At 42.8% G+C, this 21,441-nt stretch overlaps 1 protein-coding gene across 1 annotated transcript in view; it reads left to right on the top strand.

The window, feature by feature from the left end:
- The first annotated feature begins 321 nt into the window (after window positions 1–321).
- The window catches only part of RGS14 (regulator of G protein signaling 14), a 100,757-nt gene continuing 79,637 nt past the window's right edge, over window positions 322–21,441 (top strand). The window contains exons 1-2 of the mRNA XM_088475818.1: window positions 322–360; window positions 2,411–2,539. Coding sequence (XP_088331944.1) covers window positions 322–360; window positions 2,411–2,539 — 168 coding nt within the window. The remainder of the gene's footprint in view (window positions 361–2,410; window positions 2,540–21,441) is intronic.

Genomic DNA, 21,441 nt, shown 5'->3' with positions numbered 1-21,441 from the left:
ACATGAGCGGTGATGTAATCAGGTCGGAGGTTGCACCTTGATCTGACTCTGGGTTCTAGTGTATACTATAGAGAGGAAACAGTCCTGGAGCCCACTGCTCTCTAACAATTTAAAGATGGTGTAATGTGGGCCACACATCTATGGCCCCGATTCTCCGTTTTGTTGATCCGATCTGCCGATCCACGATCCGTTTCGCCAATCGGCATTCATCAATAATCTGCAATCCGTCACCAGATCTGGGAAATTCAACATTTTAAAAATCCCTGACTTGCAGTTTCTGACCATTTTTGGGTAGGATTTAGAGAATTGAGATTGTTCAACATGCTGACTTTCCCCGATTCCCTGACCATGGCAGAATGGGTAATACAGGACAATGCATCTCAGATGTATGGGCCCCATTAGCTAACGGGGGGGCCAAGCTGCAAAAGGCTATGCTATTTGGATCTTGTTAAATTCTTTCAGAATGTGGTCCCTATTGAGAATGGGAACTGCAGAATCCTGCATTACTTAGTAGGAAGCAGGAGATGTCTCTGATATATGCTGTGTTCAGTCTTTGCTAAATTGCAGGGGTACTAAAACCATGATGTTTACTCATGGTTGTTGCCTTAGCAAATAGGCCCCTTCATCACAAACATGTAGATGAGGACTTCTTCTTGTGGGCATTTGTGATTAGTGCGATCCTTAGATAGCAGCAGTACTTGCACTTGATAGATCTCCCCACAGGTATTAGTCATGGCTGTCTATGAGTCAGTCACAGCGGTGTCCGTGTCTGCGTCTTTTGCCAGTCACATGTCTGCAACTTTATGACAATGTTGCTACCAGTCCTTCCCCGGTGTACAACCGTTGCCAGTCCTTCCCCGGTGTACAGCCGTGTGTCTGCATTAGCAAGGATGAGATGCCCACTGAATGTCTTTAGATGTTGAAATACTGCTTTGTGCATTTTTAGGCGCAACCATCAGTTGCACCATCCAAACTTGCTGCAGCCCCATGCTAGATGCAGATTATCCGTCAGAGTACACGCCCACAACACTCCCATAAAATGGACCATCCCCTCGTGTCTGCCTGGCCACCTCCCTGTCACCGCCCAGGAAAGTCCAATACATTAACAAGACATTTCTGAAATCGTTCGTCTCGATCACAACTGCAACTCTGTGCGCACAAGCTATGGACGCATGCGCAGGATGACTTATAATAAAAATGCTCAACTGTGTCCGACATCGGAAGTGTCTCCCACTTGTGGTTAACCCCATAGTGTTCACCACCAGGGGGTAGTTTAATAAATAGGCAGAAGCCCTTAATCCAGCGAAAATTGTTCAGTTTCTGCAAGATTTATGCCTTTTTACCTGTAGGTCTATCATGTTATGGGTTGAGGTTATTTTTCTTTTTTATTTATTTATATTGCCTCAAAAGGAGCAGGATTTCATTGGATAACAGTAGCAACTGGAGACAACTCTTTAAAGGAAGAATGACTTGGTTTACTATGGTAGCAGAGTACTAAAATAGAAGCTATTTCCCAAATACACTGGCCTGCGCTACGGTGTAAATCTAGTTATTTATGTTATGCTAACATCCGTATTCAGCTTTTTACGGCTCAGACTATATTATTGTAATAAATGTTTCTTTCTTGATGAAGTTGATGCTGTCAGCCTTTTTCCCACAGTCTCAATGGCTCAACATGCTACCAAACAATAGGCAATTGTGTTACTACTGTATGATTTAGCTTATAGTTTATAGCTTAGCTAGCTTAGGACAGGCTAATTGAGTGAATGGAACAAGAAATATCAGTGAGATAAGACCTCAATAGAATAGAGACACAGTGGGCTGAGAGTCACAATGATTCCAAATGAATAAAATAATGAGAAAATACAATTTTGCAAAAGTAATTACAGAACACTACCTTACATTTATGACATGACATGATAATGTCTCCCCAAAAATGCCTAGTAATGTTCTTGAACTGTAGAACTTATAATGAGTCTGTATAAATGGCTTTTCATACTGCCAGTGCCTGTTTGGACAAAATCCGTTCCAGAGAAGCCGCTGGCAACAGTGTATCTGTGCTGGTGCCAATATAAGCAGCTTATAATCATATTGTCAGGTGCTGAAGTGTTGAGCATCTATTCACCTGCTGCATGCAGAGCAATAGTGAAAGTGCCCCCCTCCATCCTTAGCTACCTGCGGGACACTGCGGCCTGCGGGTGGATTGGCAGGACGGTGCCTGAAATGCTGACTGCCCCGCCAAAATGGGCAAAGTTGGGGTGTATGCATTTAAGGAAGGTACTATTTTTTTCAGTCCCAGTCAGTATTCAGAGACCATCAACCTAATAGTAATCTTCCATCAGATATTGTCACATAATGTACAATGTTAATTGTGGTATGTCTAACAATGATCCTCTCTTCTCATATGTAGCGCTCCCTTCAGTTCCTGGAGTTCTCTTTCTGGGAGGTCAGAAATACAAAAAGTCGTCTGTCCACACTGAGAAAAAAGTTTAGAGCTTCTAAATCATTCTACATCAGCCGCTCACTGGAGAAGAGGGAGGTGAGAAATCACTTTAACTCAATACCAAGAAGTGTTTGATCTGCACTTTGCATAGCACACAGGGTTATCTATTAATACTGAAGCTAATGAAGGCACCAGTTTCAAATATTTTAGACATAAAGGGCTGTGTTGAGAGCAAAGCAAAAGAAGCAAGTAACTTTGTAAAAAAAAGGACAAAATAAATAAATATATATAAGTGGGCGCTAGTCTATTTCAATAATTAATTTCACAGACTAGTATAGCAGCCCCCACAAATGTGGATATGGAATTCCACCTCAAAATAAATAATAAAGAAAATAATGGGAGCACTTATACACAGCTGCTGGTTTGAAAAGCAATAAACAATTTATTCAACAATCAATAAAATACAATAACATACTTCTATATTATGGTACGCAGATGGAAATAATGTATAAGGCCTATGGCCACAATAGTATTTATACAATATTGCACGGATCCAGCTAAAAGCATAAACATTAATAATAAAAATGCTAGTATTAACAGGTTAGCACAATTGACCAGTCTTGTAAGCATAAAATTTGCAGCAGAGCATGAACCTAGGTCTTTGTACAAAAGTCCAGTGACAGCAGGTGTTAATGCAAATAAGCAGGTTCTAATTGTTGATGTTAATTAGCAGCAAAGCTTGGAGGTTAGTAGTATCATATACAGAAAGTTCAGTCAATATAATTGCACGCTATGCAGCTGCTGCTTCTCACATCCGTAATACCTCGCAGTCCTGCATATACATCAGTACCATCAGAGCACATTGGCCTGTAACTCCCAATTACAGCAGGTCTTACCTGTCGCAGAGTATGCCGAAGTCTCGTCTCACGCAGAGGGCTCTCAAGCTGCGTATGCAATTGCAGTGCCTAATTTATGTATGCCCATGTAATGGTGTTCAAACAGACAGGCACGCCTGTATTTCTCCAACCACTCCCCCTTCACCACCCCCAACGCGCTCATAGCCAGCGGTGCATACACATGCGCAGTGCTAAACAATCGGCTGATCAGCGTAGCAGTTGCGTCCGCTGCTGAATCAGGCCCTAATGCCGGCCATACACGGAGCGATTGCACTGTGCGAGGCAACAGGGGATCCGACGTCCGACATATCGGGTGGTCCGCATGCACGGTTCGATCGGGTGGCCGATCGCCCGATATGCCGGTTCCCCCCTCCCTCACCTACATAGTAATGCATGGGATAGCACTTCGCATCCCCTGATCGACTGATCCTGCAGTAAGATCAGGGGGTGCGATGTACGACCCCATGGGAGTGCGCTTTGTCCGATATCATGGCCATACCCGGTGCGATATAGCAGCCGAATCGTACCAATCAGTCGGATCGGCTGCTTTATCGCACCATGTATGGGGGCCTTAAGTGTGACATTGAAGGAGGTTGCATCACCCATGTTTATTCAGATGCAGTTTGTAATCAGGTCCTAATTTGCCACCAAATGTTTGCAAGCATTCAATCTGCTAAAACAAATATTACTTTGCTTTGAACGTAATCATTCAGGATCTTTGTACTCAGCAAGTAATATTGGAGACCACCAGTTATGTAAACATATTAAGCTGCAATGTTATGTGTGTGTGATATCACAGGCTGGTATGTGTTTCCTCCAACTGTTTCTTCTTTCTAAATGAACATTGAGCACATGTTGGAATTCTTTAAAACACATTCTAGGCTGCAGGGGCCTGGAGTCATTTTATGTTCTCCTGCTCTTCACTGAAATGAGCTGTTGCAGCATAATTCCCTCTTCACCAGGTCCCTTTATTGGCCATTCTATTAAGTGATGCATCTACAGCAATCACATATCTTGCTCCTTTAGATGGATTAATTCACTGTTCCTTACGGTGTATATAATAGTTATTTACTACTGAGGGGCTGATGCAGTGACGGGCATAGTGGCGATACAAATCGCTGGTGTAAAATGTGTTTACTAAAAAGGCCAAAATTTCCGTTACTGTAGCAAGATGTGTGCAGGTCAGCAACCGGGTTGGGTAAGTGATGGAGAACTGAATGTGACAAAATAAATAATCCTGTACCGATACAAATGTTTGTTTGTTAACCTCTTCGGTCCTACACTTTTCTCATCAATAGGGTTTTTAAACCTTTCTTAGATGTTTCTTAGACCCTAGATGAGGTGCTACCCACTACACCACTGAGACCATAAACATCAACACAAAAAAGAGAGTACTTGTGTAGGTGCACGAAAGACCTTACTAATATTAAAAATTAATGAATCTTTATTGATATACTTTAACATATATATATATATATATATATATATATACACACAGTCAGGTGCAAAATATTGGGACATTGACAGAATTGTCATATTTTGGCCTCTATTCACCACCACAATGGCTTTGAAATGAAACAAACAAGATGTGCTTTAACTGCAGACTTTCAGATTTAATTTGAGGGTAATTACATCCAAATCAGGTGAACGGTGTAGGAATTACAACGGTTTCTATATGTGCCTCCCACTTTTTAAGGGGCCAGAAGTAATGGGACTATCAACTCAAAAGCTATTTCATGGACAGGTGTGGGCTATTCCCTCGTTATTTCATTATCAATTAAGCAGGTAAAAGGTCTGGAGTTGATTCTAGGTGTGACATTTGCATTTGGAATCAGTTGCTGTCGACTCTCAAAAGAGCTGTCACTATCAGTGAAGCAAGCCATCATTAGGCTGAAAAATCAAAACAAACCCATCAGAGAGATAGCAAAAACATTAGGTGTGGCCAAATCAACTGTTTGGAACATTCTAAAAAGAAAGAACGCACCGGAGAGATCATCAACACCAAAAGACCAGGAAGACCACGGAAAACAACTGTGGGGGATGACAGAAGAATTATTTCCCTGGTGAAGAAAAACCCCTTCACAACAGTTGGCCAAATCAAGAACACTCTCCAGGAGGTAGGTGTATATGTGTCAAAGTCAACAATCAAGAGAAGACTTCACAAGAGTGAATATAGAGGGTTCACCACAAGATGTAAACCATTGGTGAGCCACAAAAACAGGAAGACCAGATTAGAGTTTGCCAAACAACATCTAAAAAAGCCATTACAGTTCTGGAACAACATCCTATGGACAGATGAGATAAAGATCAACTTGTACCAGAGTGATGGGAAGAGAAGAGTATGGAGAAGGAAAGGAACTGCTCATGATCCAAAACATACCACCTCATCAGTGAAGCATGGTGGTGGTAGTGTCATGGCGTGGGCATGTATGGCTGCCAATGGAACTGGTTCCCTTGTATTTATTGATGATGTGACTGCTGACAAAAGCAGCAGAATGAATTCTGAAGTGTTTTGGGCAATATTATATGCTCATATTCAGTGAAATGCTTCAGAACTCATTGGATGGCGCTTCACAGTGCAGATGGACAATGACCCGAAGCATACTGCAAAAGCAACCAAAGAGTTTTTTAAGGCTAAAAAGTGGAATGTTATGCAATGGCCAAGTCAATCCCCTGACCTGAATCCGATTGAGCATGCATTTCACTTGATGAAGACAAAACTGAAGGGAAAATGCCCCAAGAACAAGCAGGAACTGAAGACATTTGCAGTAGAGGCCTGGCAGAGCATCACCTGGGATGAAACCCAGCGTCTGGTGATGTCTATGCGTTCCAGACTTCAGGCTGTAATTGCCTGCAAAGGATTTGCAACAAAGTATTAAAAAGTGAAAGTTAGATTTAGGATTGTTTAGTTTGTCCCATTACTTTTGGCCCCTTAAAAAGTGGGAGGCACATATAGAAACCGTTGTAATTCCTACACCGTTCACCTGATTTGGATGTAATTACCCTCAAATTAAATCTGAAAGTATGCAGTTAAAGCACATCTTGTTTGTTTCATTTCAAAGCCATTGTGGTGGTGAATAGAGGCCAAAATATGAAAATTCAGTCAATGTCCCAATATTTATGCACCTGACTGTATATATATATATATATATATATATATATATTGAGTTACAGAAATACAAGAATACTGGCGCAGAAGTTTTGAGTTCCTTCTGTGAATAGTCTTATGGCAAATTGTCATAAATTGTTTCTTTATGACACTCGTGAACAAAAATGAGAAAGGGGGGAAAAAACACACTCCTGATGATAATAGGTGGCTGCAATCTTCTAATGGTCCGTGTGGCAACGGGAAAAATGGGTGCTGAAAAATAAAAGACATGCGCCTAATAGTGCAGTATTTAAAGTAAAGCAATCTGTGCTCAAATTAAGTAATGTGCGTACCAAAAAATAAAATTCAAAACGCTTATCTGATGTCCGGGTCACACTTCTATGGTCGCGAAGCAAGTAGTGCCAATAAATTCTGGATATTAATCCAAGGAAAGGTAACCTCTTAAATGGACCTTGAAAGAGAGAGCTCCAGCCAAGTCCATAAACACAATATAGTGTAGTATTTCCTTATGCAATTATAGTGGATAAAAAACGTAAATGATTCTGCGTACCAGACGATGCAATATATAATGCATATAGAGATATCACTCCTTCCTGTTTCCCATGTTTCAAAGGATCACTCTCACCTTCATAAACCAGGTGTACCAGGCCTCAAACCATAAAAAGGAGAGTGATCTCCCTAAATAATATTTTATTAACCAAAAACATGTACACAGACAAACTGATAACAGGAATAATAAAAATTAATGACTTTTTATTGATATACTTTAAAATTATTTATATATAGTATATCAAAATTGAGTAAGGTTAAGCAGAAAAGAGTCCACTATGTTGGAGGTGCAGGAGAACCAGTTTCAACGCGTTTCGTCCTATTTGGACTTCCTCAGGGGTGATGCCCAGAATTTGGTTCCAACACCTTTTCAATCAAACATTTCATGAATAGCAACACTTGCTCCATGATTTATAGATTAGAGTGTACATGTGGTTTAAAATATGTTGGTCAGACGAAAAGAAATTTGAAACTTCGTATTCATGAGCATGTGAGGAATATTAAGAATAAGGTTGAAAGTCATTCTATCTCAAGACATTTTAAATTACATCATGAGTCTAATCCAGACTTAAACACATTCAAATGAATTTAACTTGTCATCTTAGGACCTAGGGGAGGTGATTTAGCCATCAAATTATCACAGAGAGAAATGTATTGGATATTTGAGCTCAATACTATGTTGCCTAATGGCTTAAATGATTATTATGAAGTAGCTCCAGGAAGGAGTGATATCTCTATATGCATTATATATTGCATTGTCTGGTACGCAGAAACATTTACATTTTTTATACACTATAATTGCATAAGGAAATACTACACTATATTGTGTTTATGGGCTTGGCTGGAGCCCTCTCTTTCAAGGTCCATTTAAGAGGTTACCTTTCCTTGGATTAATATCCGGAATTTATTGGCACTACTTGCATCCCGACCATAGGAGTGTGACCTGGACATCAGATAAGCTTTTTGAATTTTATTTTTTGGTACACACATTACTTAATTTGAGCACAGATTGCTTTACTTTAAATACTACACTATTAGGCGCACATATTTTATTTTTCAGCATATATATATATATATAATCAATATGGTGAAATATTAAAATATAGAAAGTGTAGAAAAAATAGAATATGTATATTAAAATATATTGTAAATCCTGTGGATGCTGCCTTTTTATCTGTTATTCTTTTATAATAAAGGCTTAATAGCTCTTAATGTTTAATATTGTCTTGTCATTCACGTTATATATATCCGAGCACTGCTATTTCTCAATGAGGAAAAATAATTTTAGTTTCAGTAGGCATATTTACTTAAGTGTGGGTTTTTGGAAGTGGAGATGTTGCCCATAGCAACCAATCAGATTCTAGCTATTATCTTCTAGAAGGTGCTAGATAAATGTTAATTAGAATCTGATTGGCTGCTATGGGCAACATCTCTACTTCTAAAAGCTTGCACTTTAGTAAAACCTCCTAGTTGGTCATGTGTTATATTCAGGATATTTGTTATAATAATATCTTAATGGTTTAAATATGATATCCAAGACTCTAGAATACATAATATTATTATCCTCTGATCTTAACAGAGCAGTGTAATTATAAAGATACACTGAATTGTATCAATGCAGTGCTAGTTGTAAACACTACCTAAAAGATTTCAGCCCACTTATTATTTATAGAAAGAGAAATCTGGTATTACTTGTCCATTGAATTTGTTCCTTATAGTAATTTCAATAAATGTTTCTCTTTGTTATTTATGTTGCTTATATTCATCAAACATAATTAGATGGTAATTCCCTTTGTGGGTCCTGAATTCTAATAGGACCTATCCTTAGATTATAATTGAGCCACAATGTAGTGTTTATTCACATAATTTCTATAATAATAAACAACAAGAAGCAAAATCTATTTTGTATACGTGTATTATGAGCTTCTATTATGTTAGTAAGATGTACATAATCATTCCATAATCTTAGGTACACTGCAGTATGAGTGTATCACTGCAGTGTGCAATTTCTGGCTGAAGCTATCTTTTTAACTCGTGTTATTAGCTTCTATTTACTGCTGGTCTGTATATAGCGAAATGGGTATGTAATGCCGGCTGTCGGGATGCCTCACTGTCAGAATACCGACAGTGGGATCCCGATGGTTGGTATCCTGACGGTTGGTATCCCGACAAGGGTCGGGTAAGTATACTTACCCTCCCCCTTCTCCCTCTAACCCTCCCTTCTTGTAGACTAACCCTAATCCTCCCCATCCCGCACTCTAACCCTCCCTCCTTTCTGCCTAAACCTAGCCCTCCCCATTAGTGCCTAACCTTGACGCCCCCCCCCAGTGGTGCCTAACCCTAACCCTCCCCCCTAGGGGTGCCTAACCCTAACCCCCCAAAACCTAACCCTAACCCGCCCCAGTGGTACCTAACCCTAACCCTCCCCCCTAGGGGTGCCTAACCCTAACCCCCCCAAAATCTAACCCCACTACGCTCCCTAAACTTAACCCTCTCTTCCCCTGGGCTAATGCTAAGGGCATCCCAAACTTACCTCGTTCGACCTGGCATCCTTCAGCGTTCCGGCGTCGGGATTAAGATAGGTATCGGTATTTCAACGCCTATCTTAAGTCCCTTGTCGGGAATCCCCTGACGTTATTGAGACGGCAGCATCGTGGCCACGGTCTCATAACTACATCCCGTATATAGCCATTACATGATCTTGGCAGTGCTGTAATACAGATGTATATATGCGACGTACAGTCTAACTGAAGCTCTCACTGCTGTGCTGTAATATCTATGCTGTTGCTGGCGGTCAGTGTAAACACTCGGTGTGTGGCTGCTAGCTCAGTGTTTCCCAACCTCGGTCCTCAGGGCACACTAACTGTCCTGGTATTAGTGACATCCATGCTTGAGCACAGATGGTTAAATCAAAATAACCGAGGTACTAATGAAGACACTTGCGGTCAAGTATGGCTATCCTTAAAACCTGGACTGTTAGTGTGCCATATCTAGATGAAGCTTTCACAGCTATGTTATGTTACCTCTGCCGCTATACACTGTATATAAATATATTTTAATACACATATTCTATTTTTTCCATACTTTATATATTTTAATAGTTCACAATTTTGATATACTATATAAATAATTTTAAAGTATATCAATAAAGAGTCATTAATTTTTATTATTTTGAAGGTCTTTACTGCACCTACACAAATCTTCTCTTTCTCTGATGTTGGTATATGTGACTGTTTTATTGCCCACTTTTTACTGTTAAACATATAAACAAGAGAATAAGGTGCTGATTTGGAGTTTCATGCAAAATGTCTGCAGATGCGGGCAGCCATGTTAGCCTCATGCATTGCCTTATGCTAACACCAGTATCTCTTTAACCCATGCAGAGCGTGCATGTGCAAGCAGAAAGCTGTGTTGTCGATTGCCACAACCGTTTATGCACTTGCAGCAGGCTAGGTGCAGGAGATACATCAGATACATCCCTATGCAGGACTCACAATCACACAGAGCTTGGGTACATGCCCAATACACTCTCATGAGACTCCCACAAGTAAGGGTGATTATGGGCGATCACATTGTCACCGCCCAGTTTCACAGAAACGCTGATCCGGCCAAGTTGCATCCGACTCAGAATAGGACGGACATACGCAAAGTTTGTATCTGCGCAAGCACTCTATGCATAAACTCACCATCACGTCCGTTAAGTAATGTTCATGTGACTTATGCTGCATACACACGACCAGATTTTCTTAAAAATATGATTGATAACGATTGTAAAAATTGTTCATATCGTTGACATGTAGGGCATGCATCAACCAGCGATGCGCGTTCCCGAATGTCAGATAACGATATCTGACATCGACTGTGTTTGCAGACAGATTTGGACGATTTCATTCATTTTAACACTGTCAGCAAGCTTGGGAGCATTGCATTTAGTACAAGGATTATACTTTAAACTAAATGCCTTTATTAATAATGCTATCCTAAACTAGCGTTATATTAATACTCTGGCACTTGAATACTCTGATGTTGTAGTAGTAAGTGTAATTTGCTAAACTAGTTTTAAAACATACTGTATACTGTAAAATATACTGTAATATAGGTTTTAGCCGGCAAGAATCTCTATAGTGGACCTCATTTACAAAGAGCCCTGGTAGAGTATTGCAGATCCATTGCAGGAAGCGCTGTATCAGGATGGCAATGCGCCCTGTGCCGCACTGCAGCCGTCACCCCCTCTCCCCGAGCGCATACCATTACCGTCATAAATTCTCGCCCAGGCGGTGGGTGGAGAGGGAGAAATGGCGGTACCCACCCTGTGCGGCAGCACCATCCATCCTATGGCCCTGTCAACGCTTTCTTCCCTGGTGATGCCCCTGCAAACCAAAAGAGAGCCTTAAAGGAGAAGAAGCAGGAAAGTATGACAAGGTGCCATCTGCAAAGTGTAAAAGTCACATCAGAGTCTAACCCACGACCACTTTAGGAGCACTATTTTTATACATTAAGCTTGTTTTTTTATTAGCACTGCTTGGTTTAAATAAATCATGACAGTTAGAGGATATCTTGGTTGTCTTTATTATATGTGACCTATAAAACATTGTGGCATTGGCAAGTAACTGGATGAGTATAAGAAGGGGTGGAAGGTTTATTGCTGGTGTTACCCTATAGAAGCCTACGGGCTTCTACCGCATCGCGGTGGTATGAGGGATCCGATTGGATCCCACCCAGCATGCCCCCCGGCCACCGCGTCACTCTGTGCATGCATAGATGGACTCACGGGTCATAAATCCGGAAGTCCAGGGTGCAGCGCTGATCGCAAAGGACAGCTCTTATCAGAAAAGCTGTCCTTTACGGTACTGATCGCAGTACTGATCGCAGATGTTAGTGCATATGTGATCAGTACGAATGCGATGTCTGGCAGTATGTACTCTGCAAGGTTAGTACATCCCACCCCGGATTTGCTAATCAGTTTTATTGGTTGGCACTTATGGCAAACAGACAAATTCAAACTAAAATGTAAATACAATTGTGGCCGGAGCTCTCGCTCCGGTGGTCAAGATGGCAGGTTATGCCTTGCACTGCAGCCCCATTTTCATATGAGCCATCAATGCTAGGCGTCATGTAAGTGTATATTTATGTTTTGGTCAAGTGCGCGCAGCAGCGCCGAACTACGTCTCGCAGCTCTTATGCGTGGTATGTTAACCCCCAGGCTGTTCCTCAATTTTGCATCATACATCGGTTATAGTTTTCTAGGTACTAAGGATTACTGTTTTGGCGAAAAGCTATTTGGTGCGACTTGAGGATCGGTGTATGTGGACACATCTGTACTTCCTGGACTTTTATTAGATTTAGGTGGTGATTAAGAGGCCATTTATCAAGATTGTAATAAATGCCCAAAACCTAACGTTCCTATTCACATCGATTTTAGAATGGGTTTCAGGGTTATTTATCATTGCCCCCACAAGCTGTTCCAATAACTGTGCTGATGAAGCTTAAAAGCTATACTTTCACCACTAATAAAAGAGCAAAAGCTTACACTGCCTGGTTCTGTTCCAGCAGTGTTACTGCACATACATAGTGTGATAGACAAAGGCCCTCATTCAGAGCCACTCGCTAGCGGCAGTACGCTCGTTCCGAGTGATGTTCGCACATCTGCGCATGCGTACGGTTTTTAGTACGCATGCGCGAACCAGTCAGTGCGGCCGAAAATCATTTGTACGCAATATAGCGAGTGCCTGCTATTTTGAGTTACAGAATGAGGCGTATGTGGGTGGTAACAGGGGAAGGTGCTTGAAAACGGGGAGTGGAGATCCGTTCGCAGGCGTGCTTAAAGGTCAAAACGGGCGTTTTAAGGGAGTGCATAATTAATACAGCAGCGTCATTGACCACGTCACTTGGTTTTTTTTAACTCAGAACTGCTCGCAAAATAGCGGTTGAAAACACCAACCACAAGAATAGCGAGCAGTTCATACGCTGTACGATGTACTCGATTAATCTAATAAATAGCGGACATGACGTATGGTGCGTGCGGCCAGGGGGCGTTTTTATCAAATAAACGAGCGTATGTTTTGCTCGCTTGTTCAGACTTAGAGGTGTGAACAGACTGCAATTTGCGAACGGATCATTTGAATAGCCACCCCTTGTTTTTGAACAAACGACCGCAAATAGCGAACGGCTCTGAATCAGGCCCAAAGAGGCTGAAGTATTTAAATACAGGAAACTCCCAATTTTTCAGGTAGTCCCACAAAGACTGGGTGGATCTCCTGCATCTCCTAGTGAAGTGCACAGGATGGGGAGATAATACCAGGGATCAAAGGTCTGTTGAAAAGGGGCGGGGCCAATATGATGCAATTATAGAAGACCTGGGGCAGGATGCACTAAAGCAAGAAATGCGGTCAAACCGCCTAAAATACAATGCAATGTATTCCAGGGCTTGGATGCAGTGGGTAACGTCATCTTTAGATGACACTACCCTATAGAAGTCTATGGGCTTCTCTTTGCAGAGTGATGTGAGAGGGGTCCAATCGGATACCTCCCAGCACCCCCTGCGGCACATGTGTCATTCTGCGCAAGTATGATCTAAATGGATCCCTCTACATGCTCTGGACCTTCTTCCCATAGGTAAGAGCTGTTGGATGAGGAGCTCTCTGGTGCTGCCTCAATCCATAAGCAAGCAGACAGGCTTATTCAGCTGTAAGTAGGGGATGTAGTTATGAGACCGGTGGCCGCAATACCGAAATACAGATGCCGGAATGCCCTTAGCGTTAGCCGCGGGTGAGGTGGGCTAGGTATAGGGACCATAGCTGGGTTAGGTTTTTTAAGGGGGAGGTTAGGGTTAGGCACCCCTAGGGGGGAGGGTTAGGCTTAGGGAGCGGTAAGGGGGAGTTAGGGTTAGGCACCCCCGGGGGGAGGTTAGGGTTAGGCACCCCTAGGGGGAGGTTAGGGTTAGGCAATAGGGGGGGGAGGTTAGGAAATAGGCACCACTAAGGTAGAGTTAGGGTTGGGGGGGGAGAGGGGTAGGGATAGAGTCATTAGCTGCCCTGTCCGATCTTCTCCCTTCAGGCTGCTGGCGTCGGGATATGGGACTTCATACCCATTCCGTAAGTAGGACCTGCCAGGACGCAGCCAGTAGGCTCGACCTCTGACATGTGGTACTGTGCGGTGTTTCCATGCATTTTTCTCCCTGGCATCCATACTGAGTGGAACCCTTGCATTTCCTTGTCTGTATATTGACACACACTTAAGATATGATAAATTTTAGAATCTAACAATTAGATGACAAAGTTATCTGTAAGTGGTGGGCATATTTTGCATCTACACCCCATTACTGGACTACACTATAAATGATCACCCCTGTTGTGTCTCTCCAAGTGTGAGGGGTTGCATGTGTGCAGTGTAGCAAATTATACATGAACCATAAAATGATGCTGTGCAAATGCATCTCCTATTCACCCAAAATGTGTCAACCTTAGTGCAAGAGAAAGTGAGATGCACACTGGTGTGTAGACCACCTGTTGCTCACATAACATAATTATGTTATTCATGAAAAAAGGAATATCTTTTTCATGTGAGAACACGCCTTCCTGCTGTGGTTAGGTTGCCATAACAACACTTCCTGTGGCTTTGATGGAAAGCGGTAGTGCGGATTTTGAGGATGTTCTGGGCTCAGTTGGGTGGTGCTATTTTCACCTAGCCCATCAACACTTTAGAAATTAGAAACATTGTAAATAGGGTATGAGTGGATGCTGGGGAAAATGAAATATCTGGAAGTATCTAATGGCAGATTGGTAAGTGAATCCCATCAGTTCAGGTGTAGTTGGATTTTGTCACTATGAAATGTCCAGCCACTCAGCCTTGGTCTATGCTCACACAAGGTTGCAGCTCAGTTCCAAGGTTACAGCTCAGTTAATGCGGGATACATGTGAATTACACAGGTTCTGTGGCTGATTAAAAACAGGAGAAATTGAAACTTTAAGTCTGTCAGATACAGAACCATGTAATTCATATGTGTTCCAAATTAAAGGGATGATATAGTGAATCTATATACAGTATATATGTGTGTGTGTATGTGTTCATTTACCTTTCATGGAATAAAATGATTGTAGTTTGTTGTGTTCTAAGTAATATAGGGATATAGGGACTTAAAATCAAATATTTTCTAAGAAACTAGAGGGCTTTGTTTTATCACTGATAATATATATTTGTGTATGTATTCGGTGTACACTTTTGTATTACTATTGATTATGTTAGTAATACATTTTCAAGTTTTATAGTATGAATTAATAGAGACACTGCTGTGTGGTTTTATCAGAATTTAAAGAATATACTGTACAGCTAACCTGTGTGTCTAGTAGATAAAAGCTGTTAGTGAAATGTTGTTGTTATGTACTGATTGCTTCAACATTGTTATTCCAGACAACCAATTACATACACATCCACTGTTTGCAATCTGATTATTCTTATCTACTCAAATTTATGTGCAATTTAGATTTTTCAAATGATGATAATTATTTTAGGACCTGATTCAGATAGGAACGCAGTTGGTAATGCGCACGCAATCGGCCGATAGTTGCATACTGCGCATGCGTATGCATCGTAGTGCGGGTACTAGTCATTGCAATCGGACTGCGATCACAGTGACTACGCAGACCCATCACAGAGTGATTGACAAGAAGTGCCGTTTGTGGGTGGTAATGGGGGGTGGTTGGCCAAACGCAGGCGTGCCAGTGCGTTTGAACGCTGTTGCAGGAGCATGCATAAATTAGCCACTGCGATGCCCTACGCAGCCTGAGGCCTCATAGCATGTGTGGAAGTTAGCAATTTCTGAGTAAGGTCTGACCTTGTGCAAGTGTGCATGCGTGTGGCTGTGATGGTACTCGACTGTACCAATGTTTTCGCAGTCATTACGGCTGTGTGTAAGGTAAAGTGGGCGTCCTTATGTAGTGCTGTGTCGGCATTGCAATCACAATGAATTAGTATACCATCGCATACCTCCCAACTGTCCCGCTTTCAGTGGGACAGTCCAGTTTTTCTGGGACTGTCCTGTTGACCCACCTGTGGGCCGCAGTGTCCCGCGGTGGGGGGAGTTGGGGGAAGCATACACCGCTGCTCTGCATAGCTGAACAGTGGGTAAGTGAAGGAGAATAGATGCCGTGTGCATGTACACAGCATCTGTTCTCTAGTGTAGGGAGAGGTTGGGGACTGCCCAGCATCTAAAAGAGTGCTGGGCACGCCTCCACCGTGATGTAAACAGGGAGGGGGGCGCGATGCTCCGCCCTATTTCCCTTTTCGGCGTGTGCGCCTCTGGCGCGCCACCTGACCCCCCTTGCAAGATGAGACTGTTGGGAAGTATGCTATCGCAGTTGAACTGAGTGCATAATCGCTATTGCATCTGCAGTTGCGTTCCGTTGTGATTTAGGCCCAACTGCATGCTGGTGTTTTCGTGCATTAAAGTAAAGCCATTATTGACATTGCTATATCTATATAAAAGACAACCTGTTCTCTATAATACAATAACAACAAACAATTTAGATACAATCAATAATATTTGTGGTGTTTCCACCACACCTCCTGGAAGATTGTCTGAATGACAGAGACCCTGATTTAGAGCCGAATGCTCTGACAGAGCGCTCGCTCTGAATCAGGGTTTCCTTTTTTTTTTAATGGAGCGGCCTCCTGACTGCTGTCATTGCTGTGGGTTGCCACCCACAGCTAATGCGAGCGGCCAGGATGATGGTCGTGATGGTCAAGACCATCGCGACCATCGGGCTTGTGACGAGACCCTTGAAAGCTCTCATGTGAACGCCTCCGTCTGGGCAGCCACCCCCCTGGCCCGCCCACCAAAGGGGGCGTGCTGTCACTCAACATCGACAGCACGCCCCCTTTGGTGCGAGACCCGGAGTGACGGATTGCCCGTCGCTATCCGGGTCTCGTGCATGCGCACGATGGAGCCGGCTCCGTCGTGCGCATGCGCTCTGTGCCACCATCGACTCGGTTGTCCGACTGTGCATGCCGTAATGCGCACATGCAGCGATTGAATTGCGAATTTGCTAGCCCAGAGCAATTATTAGCAAATGATTGACAGGCAGGGTTTATTTTGTGGGAGATGAGGGGGAGTGGGGAGAAACGTACCAGCCATCAACTGCACGCAGGAAGCATGGCTCCGGCATCTCAGTTACGGTGCCCATTCTGAGTGACCATAGACTCACTCAGGAAGTCGATGCTTGCATGATCTGCATCTGGTGCGGTGTATGTGTGCACAGTTGAGGACACCTGTAATGGCTCAGGTGGGCGTCTCAGTATATGTCTCGGGCGCTGTTGCATTAGTATATTTTCCCCCCAAAAAAATCACAGCTGCAGTGTTAGCGTGATTCAGAGGTGGAAATAAACTTTGTGCGACTACATCCTCTTATGCAATGCATCTGCATCTTTATGTTAATGTTGCAGCTGGTGGTATTCATACAGAGACGCCCATCCATCAGATTCACATCGGTTGCACCATTGGATATTAGCCCTATGGTTGCCTAGAATATCTGTTGGAACATGGCCGCGTGTACCAGTGCATCTGCAAAAAAGACGCAGTCGCTGGCTGTGACACGTCTGCGTCTAGCTAGTTACCCCACTGTTACCACGGAGGAATGCCTTCACAGTGCCACTCAGACACATGCACAGAACATCAACTAAAATCAAAACTGCTTCCACCTCTGAATTAGGCCCTATATGCCCTTCCCTGGGAAAGCTGTGAAGACAACAAACCATGTTGGGTGACTGGCTGGACTGGACCCCGCGAAGGACTAAGTACCTACGTGTCGGACTGCCAAATCCATCTGTTTCCATAGAGGTCTTGTTACATGTTTATGAAAGTTGTTTTATATAAGGGTTTTTAAACCTATATATTTTTAATAAAAACTTGAAATACTAAACTATGAAAGTCCTTGGGCCTCTTTTGTTTGGTACTTATAGGTGTACAGCTGTTATACATTCCACCGTGTTCCCTTTCACTGTCTGCTCTAGGTTTCCATTTTAAGAGATAGTAGAGGTACTTTTTGATCTATGCCAACAGAGTGTGAGTGTGGGGGACAGTCTCGTATCCCCGCTCCAGAAAAATATGCTGGGTTGATTGATGGATTGGCAGAGACAGGGACAGGGATATCACAGCAGCTTTACTGACTGAATGTAAGGAGCATTTTAGAAAACTATTTTTGGAATAAAATATTTTGATAAAAGAGGATGTGGGGCATGGTGACAAGAGTCACATTATCATGGTCCTGCCCTCAGCAGTGCAGGGGCACAAATCATGGCACCAAGCAGCAGGGACAGGACCGTGATAAAACATTTTGTAGTGAATTACATTATCAAGCCCCTGCACAGATCTCTAGGAGGGTTCCCTATTCTCCCAGGAGTCAAAGAGTAAATGCTGGAGTCTCTTACACCTTCCGGGAGACAATGTAAGTATGGATTACATTCCTGTTGCTCAGAGCAAAATAAATAGGGAACATTTTAAAATGCGTCAGCAGCAACTTTTACACAACGATTCACGCAATTATGGCACTAATCAGTGGTGGCTCCTACTTTTATGAAGGAGGGGGGCTCTCTGGGTGCAGATTTAGTTGGCCTGAGACTCGTATGCATTAGACATGCATGAAAAAATCTAGCAGGGAAAAGAAATTGATGCAGTAGGGACTGCATCAGTTGCAGCCCCTTGAAGCCAGATTAGGCAGCGGAGTAGCATCCTATTGGAAGGACTCTATGCTACTTTTCAGTCTGGTCTGTCAGTCCCAGAGGGAGAAAACACATCCCCCTGGAATTGGATGAGGCTCTGACAAAGCATCAGGTCTTACTGCTGTCTTTTACCTCTTTTCCATAAGATCGCTGGGTCGCACCCAGGATTAAATTCACGCTCCCATCCCGACTGAGACCCCAGACAGGATAGGTGACCCAGGCTACCCGTTCACACTGCTTCACGAGCATGGTTGAACACATGTTCAACCCTTCTCGTGACCAGGGTTGAAATGCTGGGTCACTCAACCTGGCTTATTTCTAACCAGTCCTTTCACACAGGACAATAACTTGGTTTGCTGCGCGCTCACGTGCAGTGGAAAAGGGCTAATAGTGAGAGGCTTCAGGAGTATTCTGTTCATCTGTTGCAGTAACAGGTAGAGCACTCCAGCTAAAGGATACAGCTTGTGTATGCTCTCTGCTGCACTATACAACCGACGCTGCTGCCGTCCTTTCACTACCCAATGCAGGAGCACTAGTTGCGGCTGGAATATATAGGGCATAGGGCTGCACATCATCACCACTACCATTGCCGCATGGAGCATTATACATATTTACCATCATATTGTACCCTCACCACTGTTTCTCCAGCCCTGTGGAGTTTTCTAATCGGTTTACAAGCTGTTTGGAGATCCATCATCTGCTAATTTCACCTTTGCTAATTGGAACTCTGGCTTGTAAGAACTATATATTGGCTGGTAAAGTAACTTTTTATAATTGGTGGTAAGGGCGGGATGTACTAACATTGTGCGGTACATTCCGTCAGACATCGCATCCCTACTGATCGCATATGTACTAACATATGTGATCACTACCACAAAGGACAGCTCTTCTGATAAGAGCTGTCATTTGCAATCAGCGCGGCGCCCTGGACTTCCGTGGTTATGACCCGGGAGTCCATCTGCACATGCGGAGTGAAGCGGCGGCCGCAGGGCATGCCAGTGCGATGCAGTAGAGCCCATAGACTTCCATAGGGTAACGCCAGCAAAAGCTGGCATTACCGCTGGCGTTGCCCTCTGCATTGGAGCCCCAGCGACCACCCAATAGTAAATATGGAAAATACAGTAAAACCCCAAAAACTGGGTTTTTATTGCTTTTTCCATTTAGTACATCCCGCTGTAAGGAGCATATTTATTGTTAAGATTCTGTACATACTAATGAGATGCAATTTTTAATTTAATGATTGGATGACATTTATGTCCAGTTGCCATTTCGATGCCATTAATTTTTTACTTATTTTAAAGAATACTAAACTGTGTTTTCACTACCAGCAAGTTTCCATTTACTATTTAAATTTTATTAATATAAACCAGCGCTGCGTTTATATACTTTGCTATAACCCCTGGAATTGCCTGTCCGGAGTGTGAATAGCAAAGAGTGGTTTAATAGAAAACCTCAAGCCTGCCACTGCTTGGGCTGCGGCACACTGGGGGTGGTGGATTTTACTGGGGTAAAATCCGTCACTGGCACTAAAATCCGCCACTGGCACTAAGTATCGCCATGTCAGGCCTGATTTAAGACAAGCACAAGGCCCTAGTTCATTGTTTCCCAACTGAAGAAACACTAACAGTCCAAGTGTTAGTGATATCCATGCTTCAGCACAGATGGTTAAATCCAAATAACTGAGGTACTAATTAATTCACCTGTGCTCAAGTATGGCTATCCTTAAAACCTAGACTGTTAGTGTGCCTTGAGAACCAAGGTTGGGAAACACTGCCTCAGCTAATTAACATTTTATAAACTGTTTTTTAAATGTTGAACATTTTTGGCTTACATATAGCACACAAAACAATGTATTTTTCCTGGCATTTGTCGGCTGATTAGTGGTGAAAATCTAAAGCGGCACTCGCATTCAGTGTAAAGCACTCCAAGCTTTACACTGAATTTTTCAAACACAGCCTGTGAGATGTCAGTTGGGAGCTGATTGGCTGGTTCCTTATCACTTTTCACTCTGTCTCCTAACACTGCTTAGTAAATAGAGCCCTAAGCTCCAACCTAACGAGAAGCGGTGATTTGCAAAAAACGCCACTTTGTAAATATAGCCCTTTGTCTTTTGATTTGGAACTGGTATTTTATCACCTGTTCTGTTTTGTGTATTGCTGACATATAATAAATGGTGATGATAATTGTGCGAAAAAGTTTCAACAAATATCTTTTGGTGTATTGATTACAATGTAAGAGGAGCACGAATGGGGTGCAAGTCTGCTGCCATGCAGGTGTAGTCAGCTGCCTACCTTGCTTCTTACCCTTGCCGTGTATGTAGCAGACAGGCTTGGAATGCAGGTCGGGCACGAATAATGGAGAAAAAATTCCGAGCTCTAGCTCCTGCAATATTAAACAGATTCCTACTGTAAGCCTGGATGACCTCCAAAGAAAAATTAAAAGACATGGGAATCAAGAAGGTCCCTGCTTGATACCGTGGGAACACCTTGCTTTAGTGAGAATCCCTCCTCAGGGTATAGTGGAGGATCATCACTGACACTTTTGGCCTCAGATCCCAAATTTCACCAATGGGTGAAGAGGGACTACACAAACACAAAGTATTTCATCAAAACAACTCTTGGGGCTTTCACTCGTTGATTAATAATCTGATTGTTGATCTCTTCCAAGGCCCTGTAAGAGAAGATAACCTCACAGGAGCTCTCTCTCTATCCTACACGTGTACCACACAA

The sequence above is a fragment of the Taudactylus pleione genome, unplaced genomic scaffold (genome assembly GCF_031769625.1).
Source record: "Taudactylus pleione unplaced genomic scaffold, aTauple2 ptg000178l, whole genome shotgun sequence".
Lineage (NCBI taxonomy): Eukaryota > Metazoa > Chordata > Amphibia > Anura > Myobatrachidae > Taudactylus > Taudactylus pleione.
This window is presented reverse-complemented; position numbering and strand designations above follow the sequence as displayed.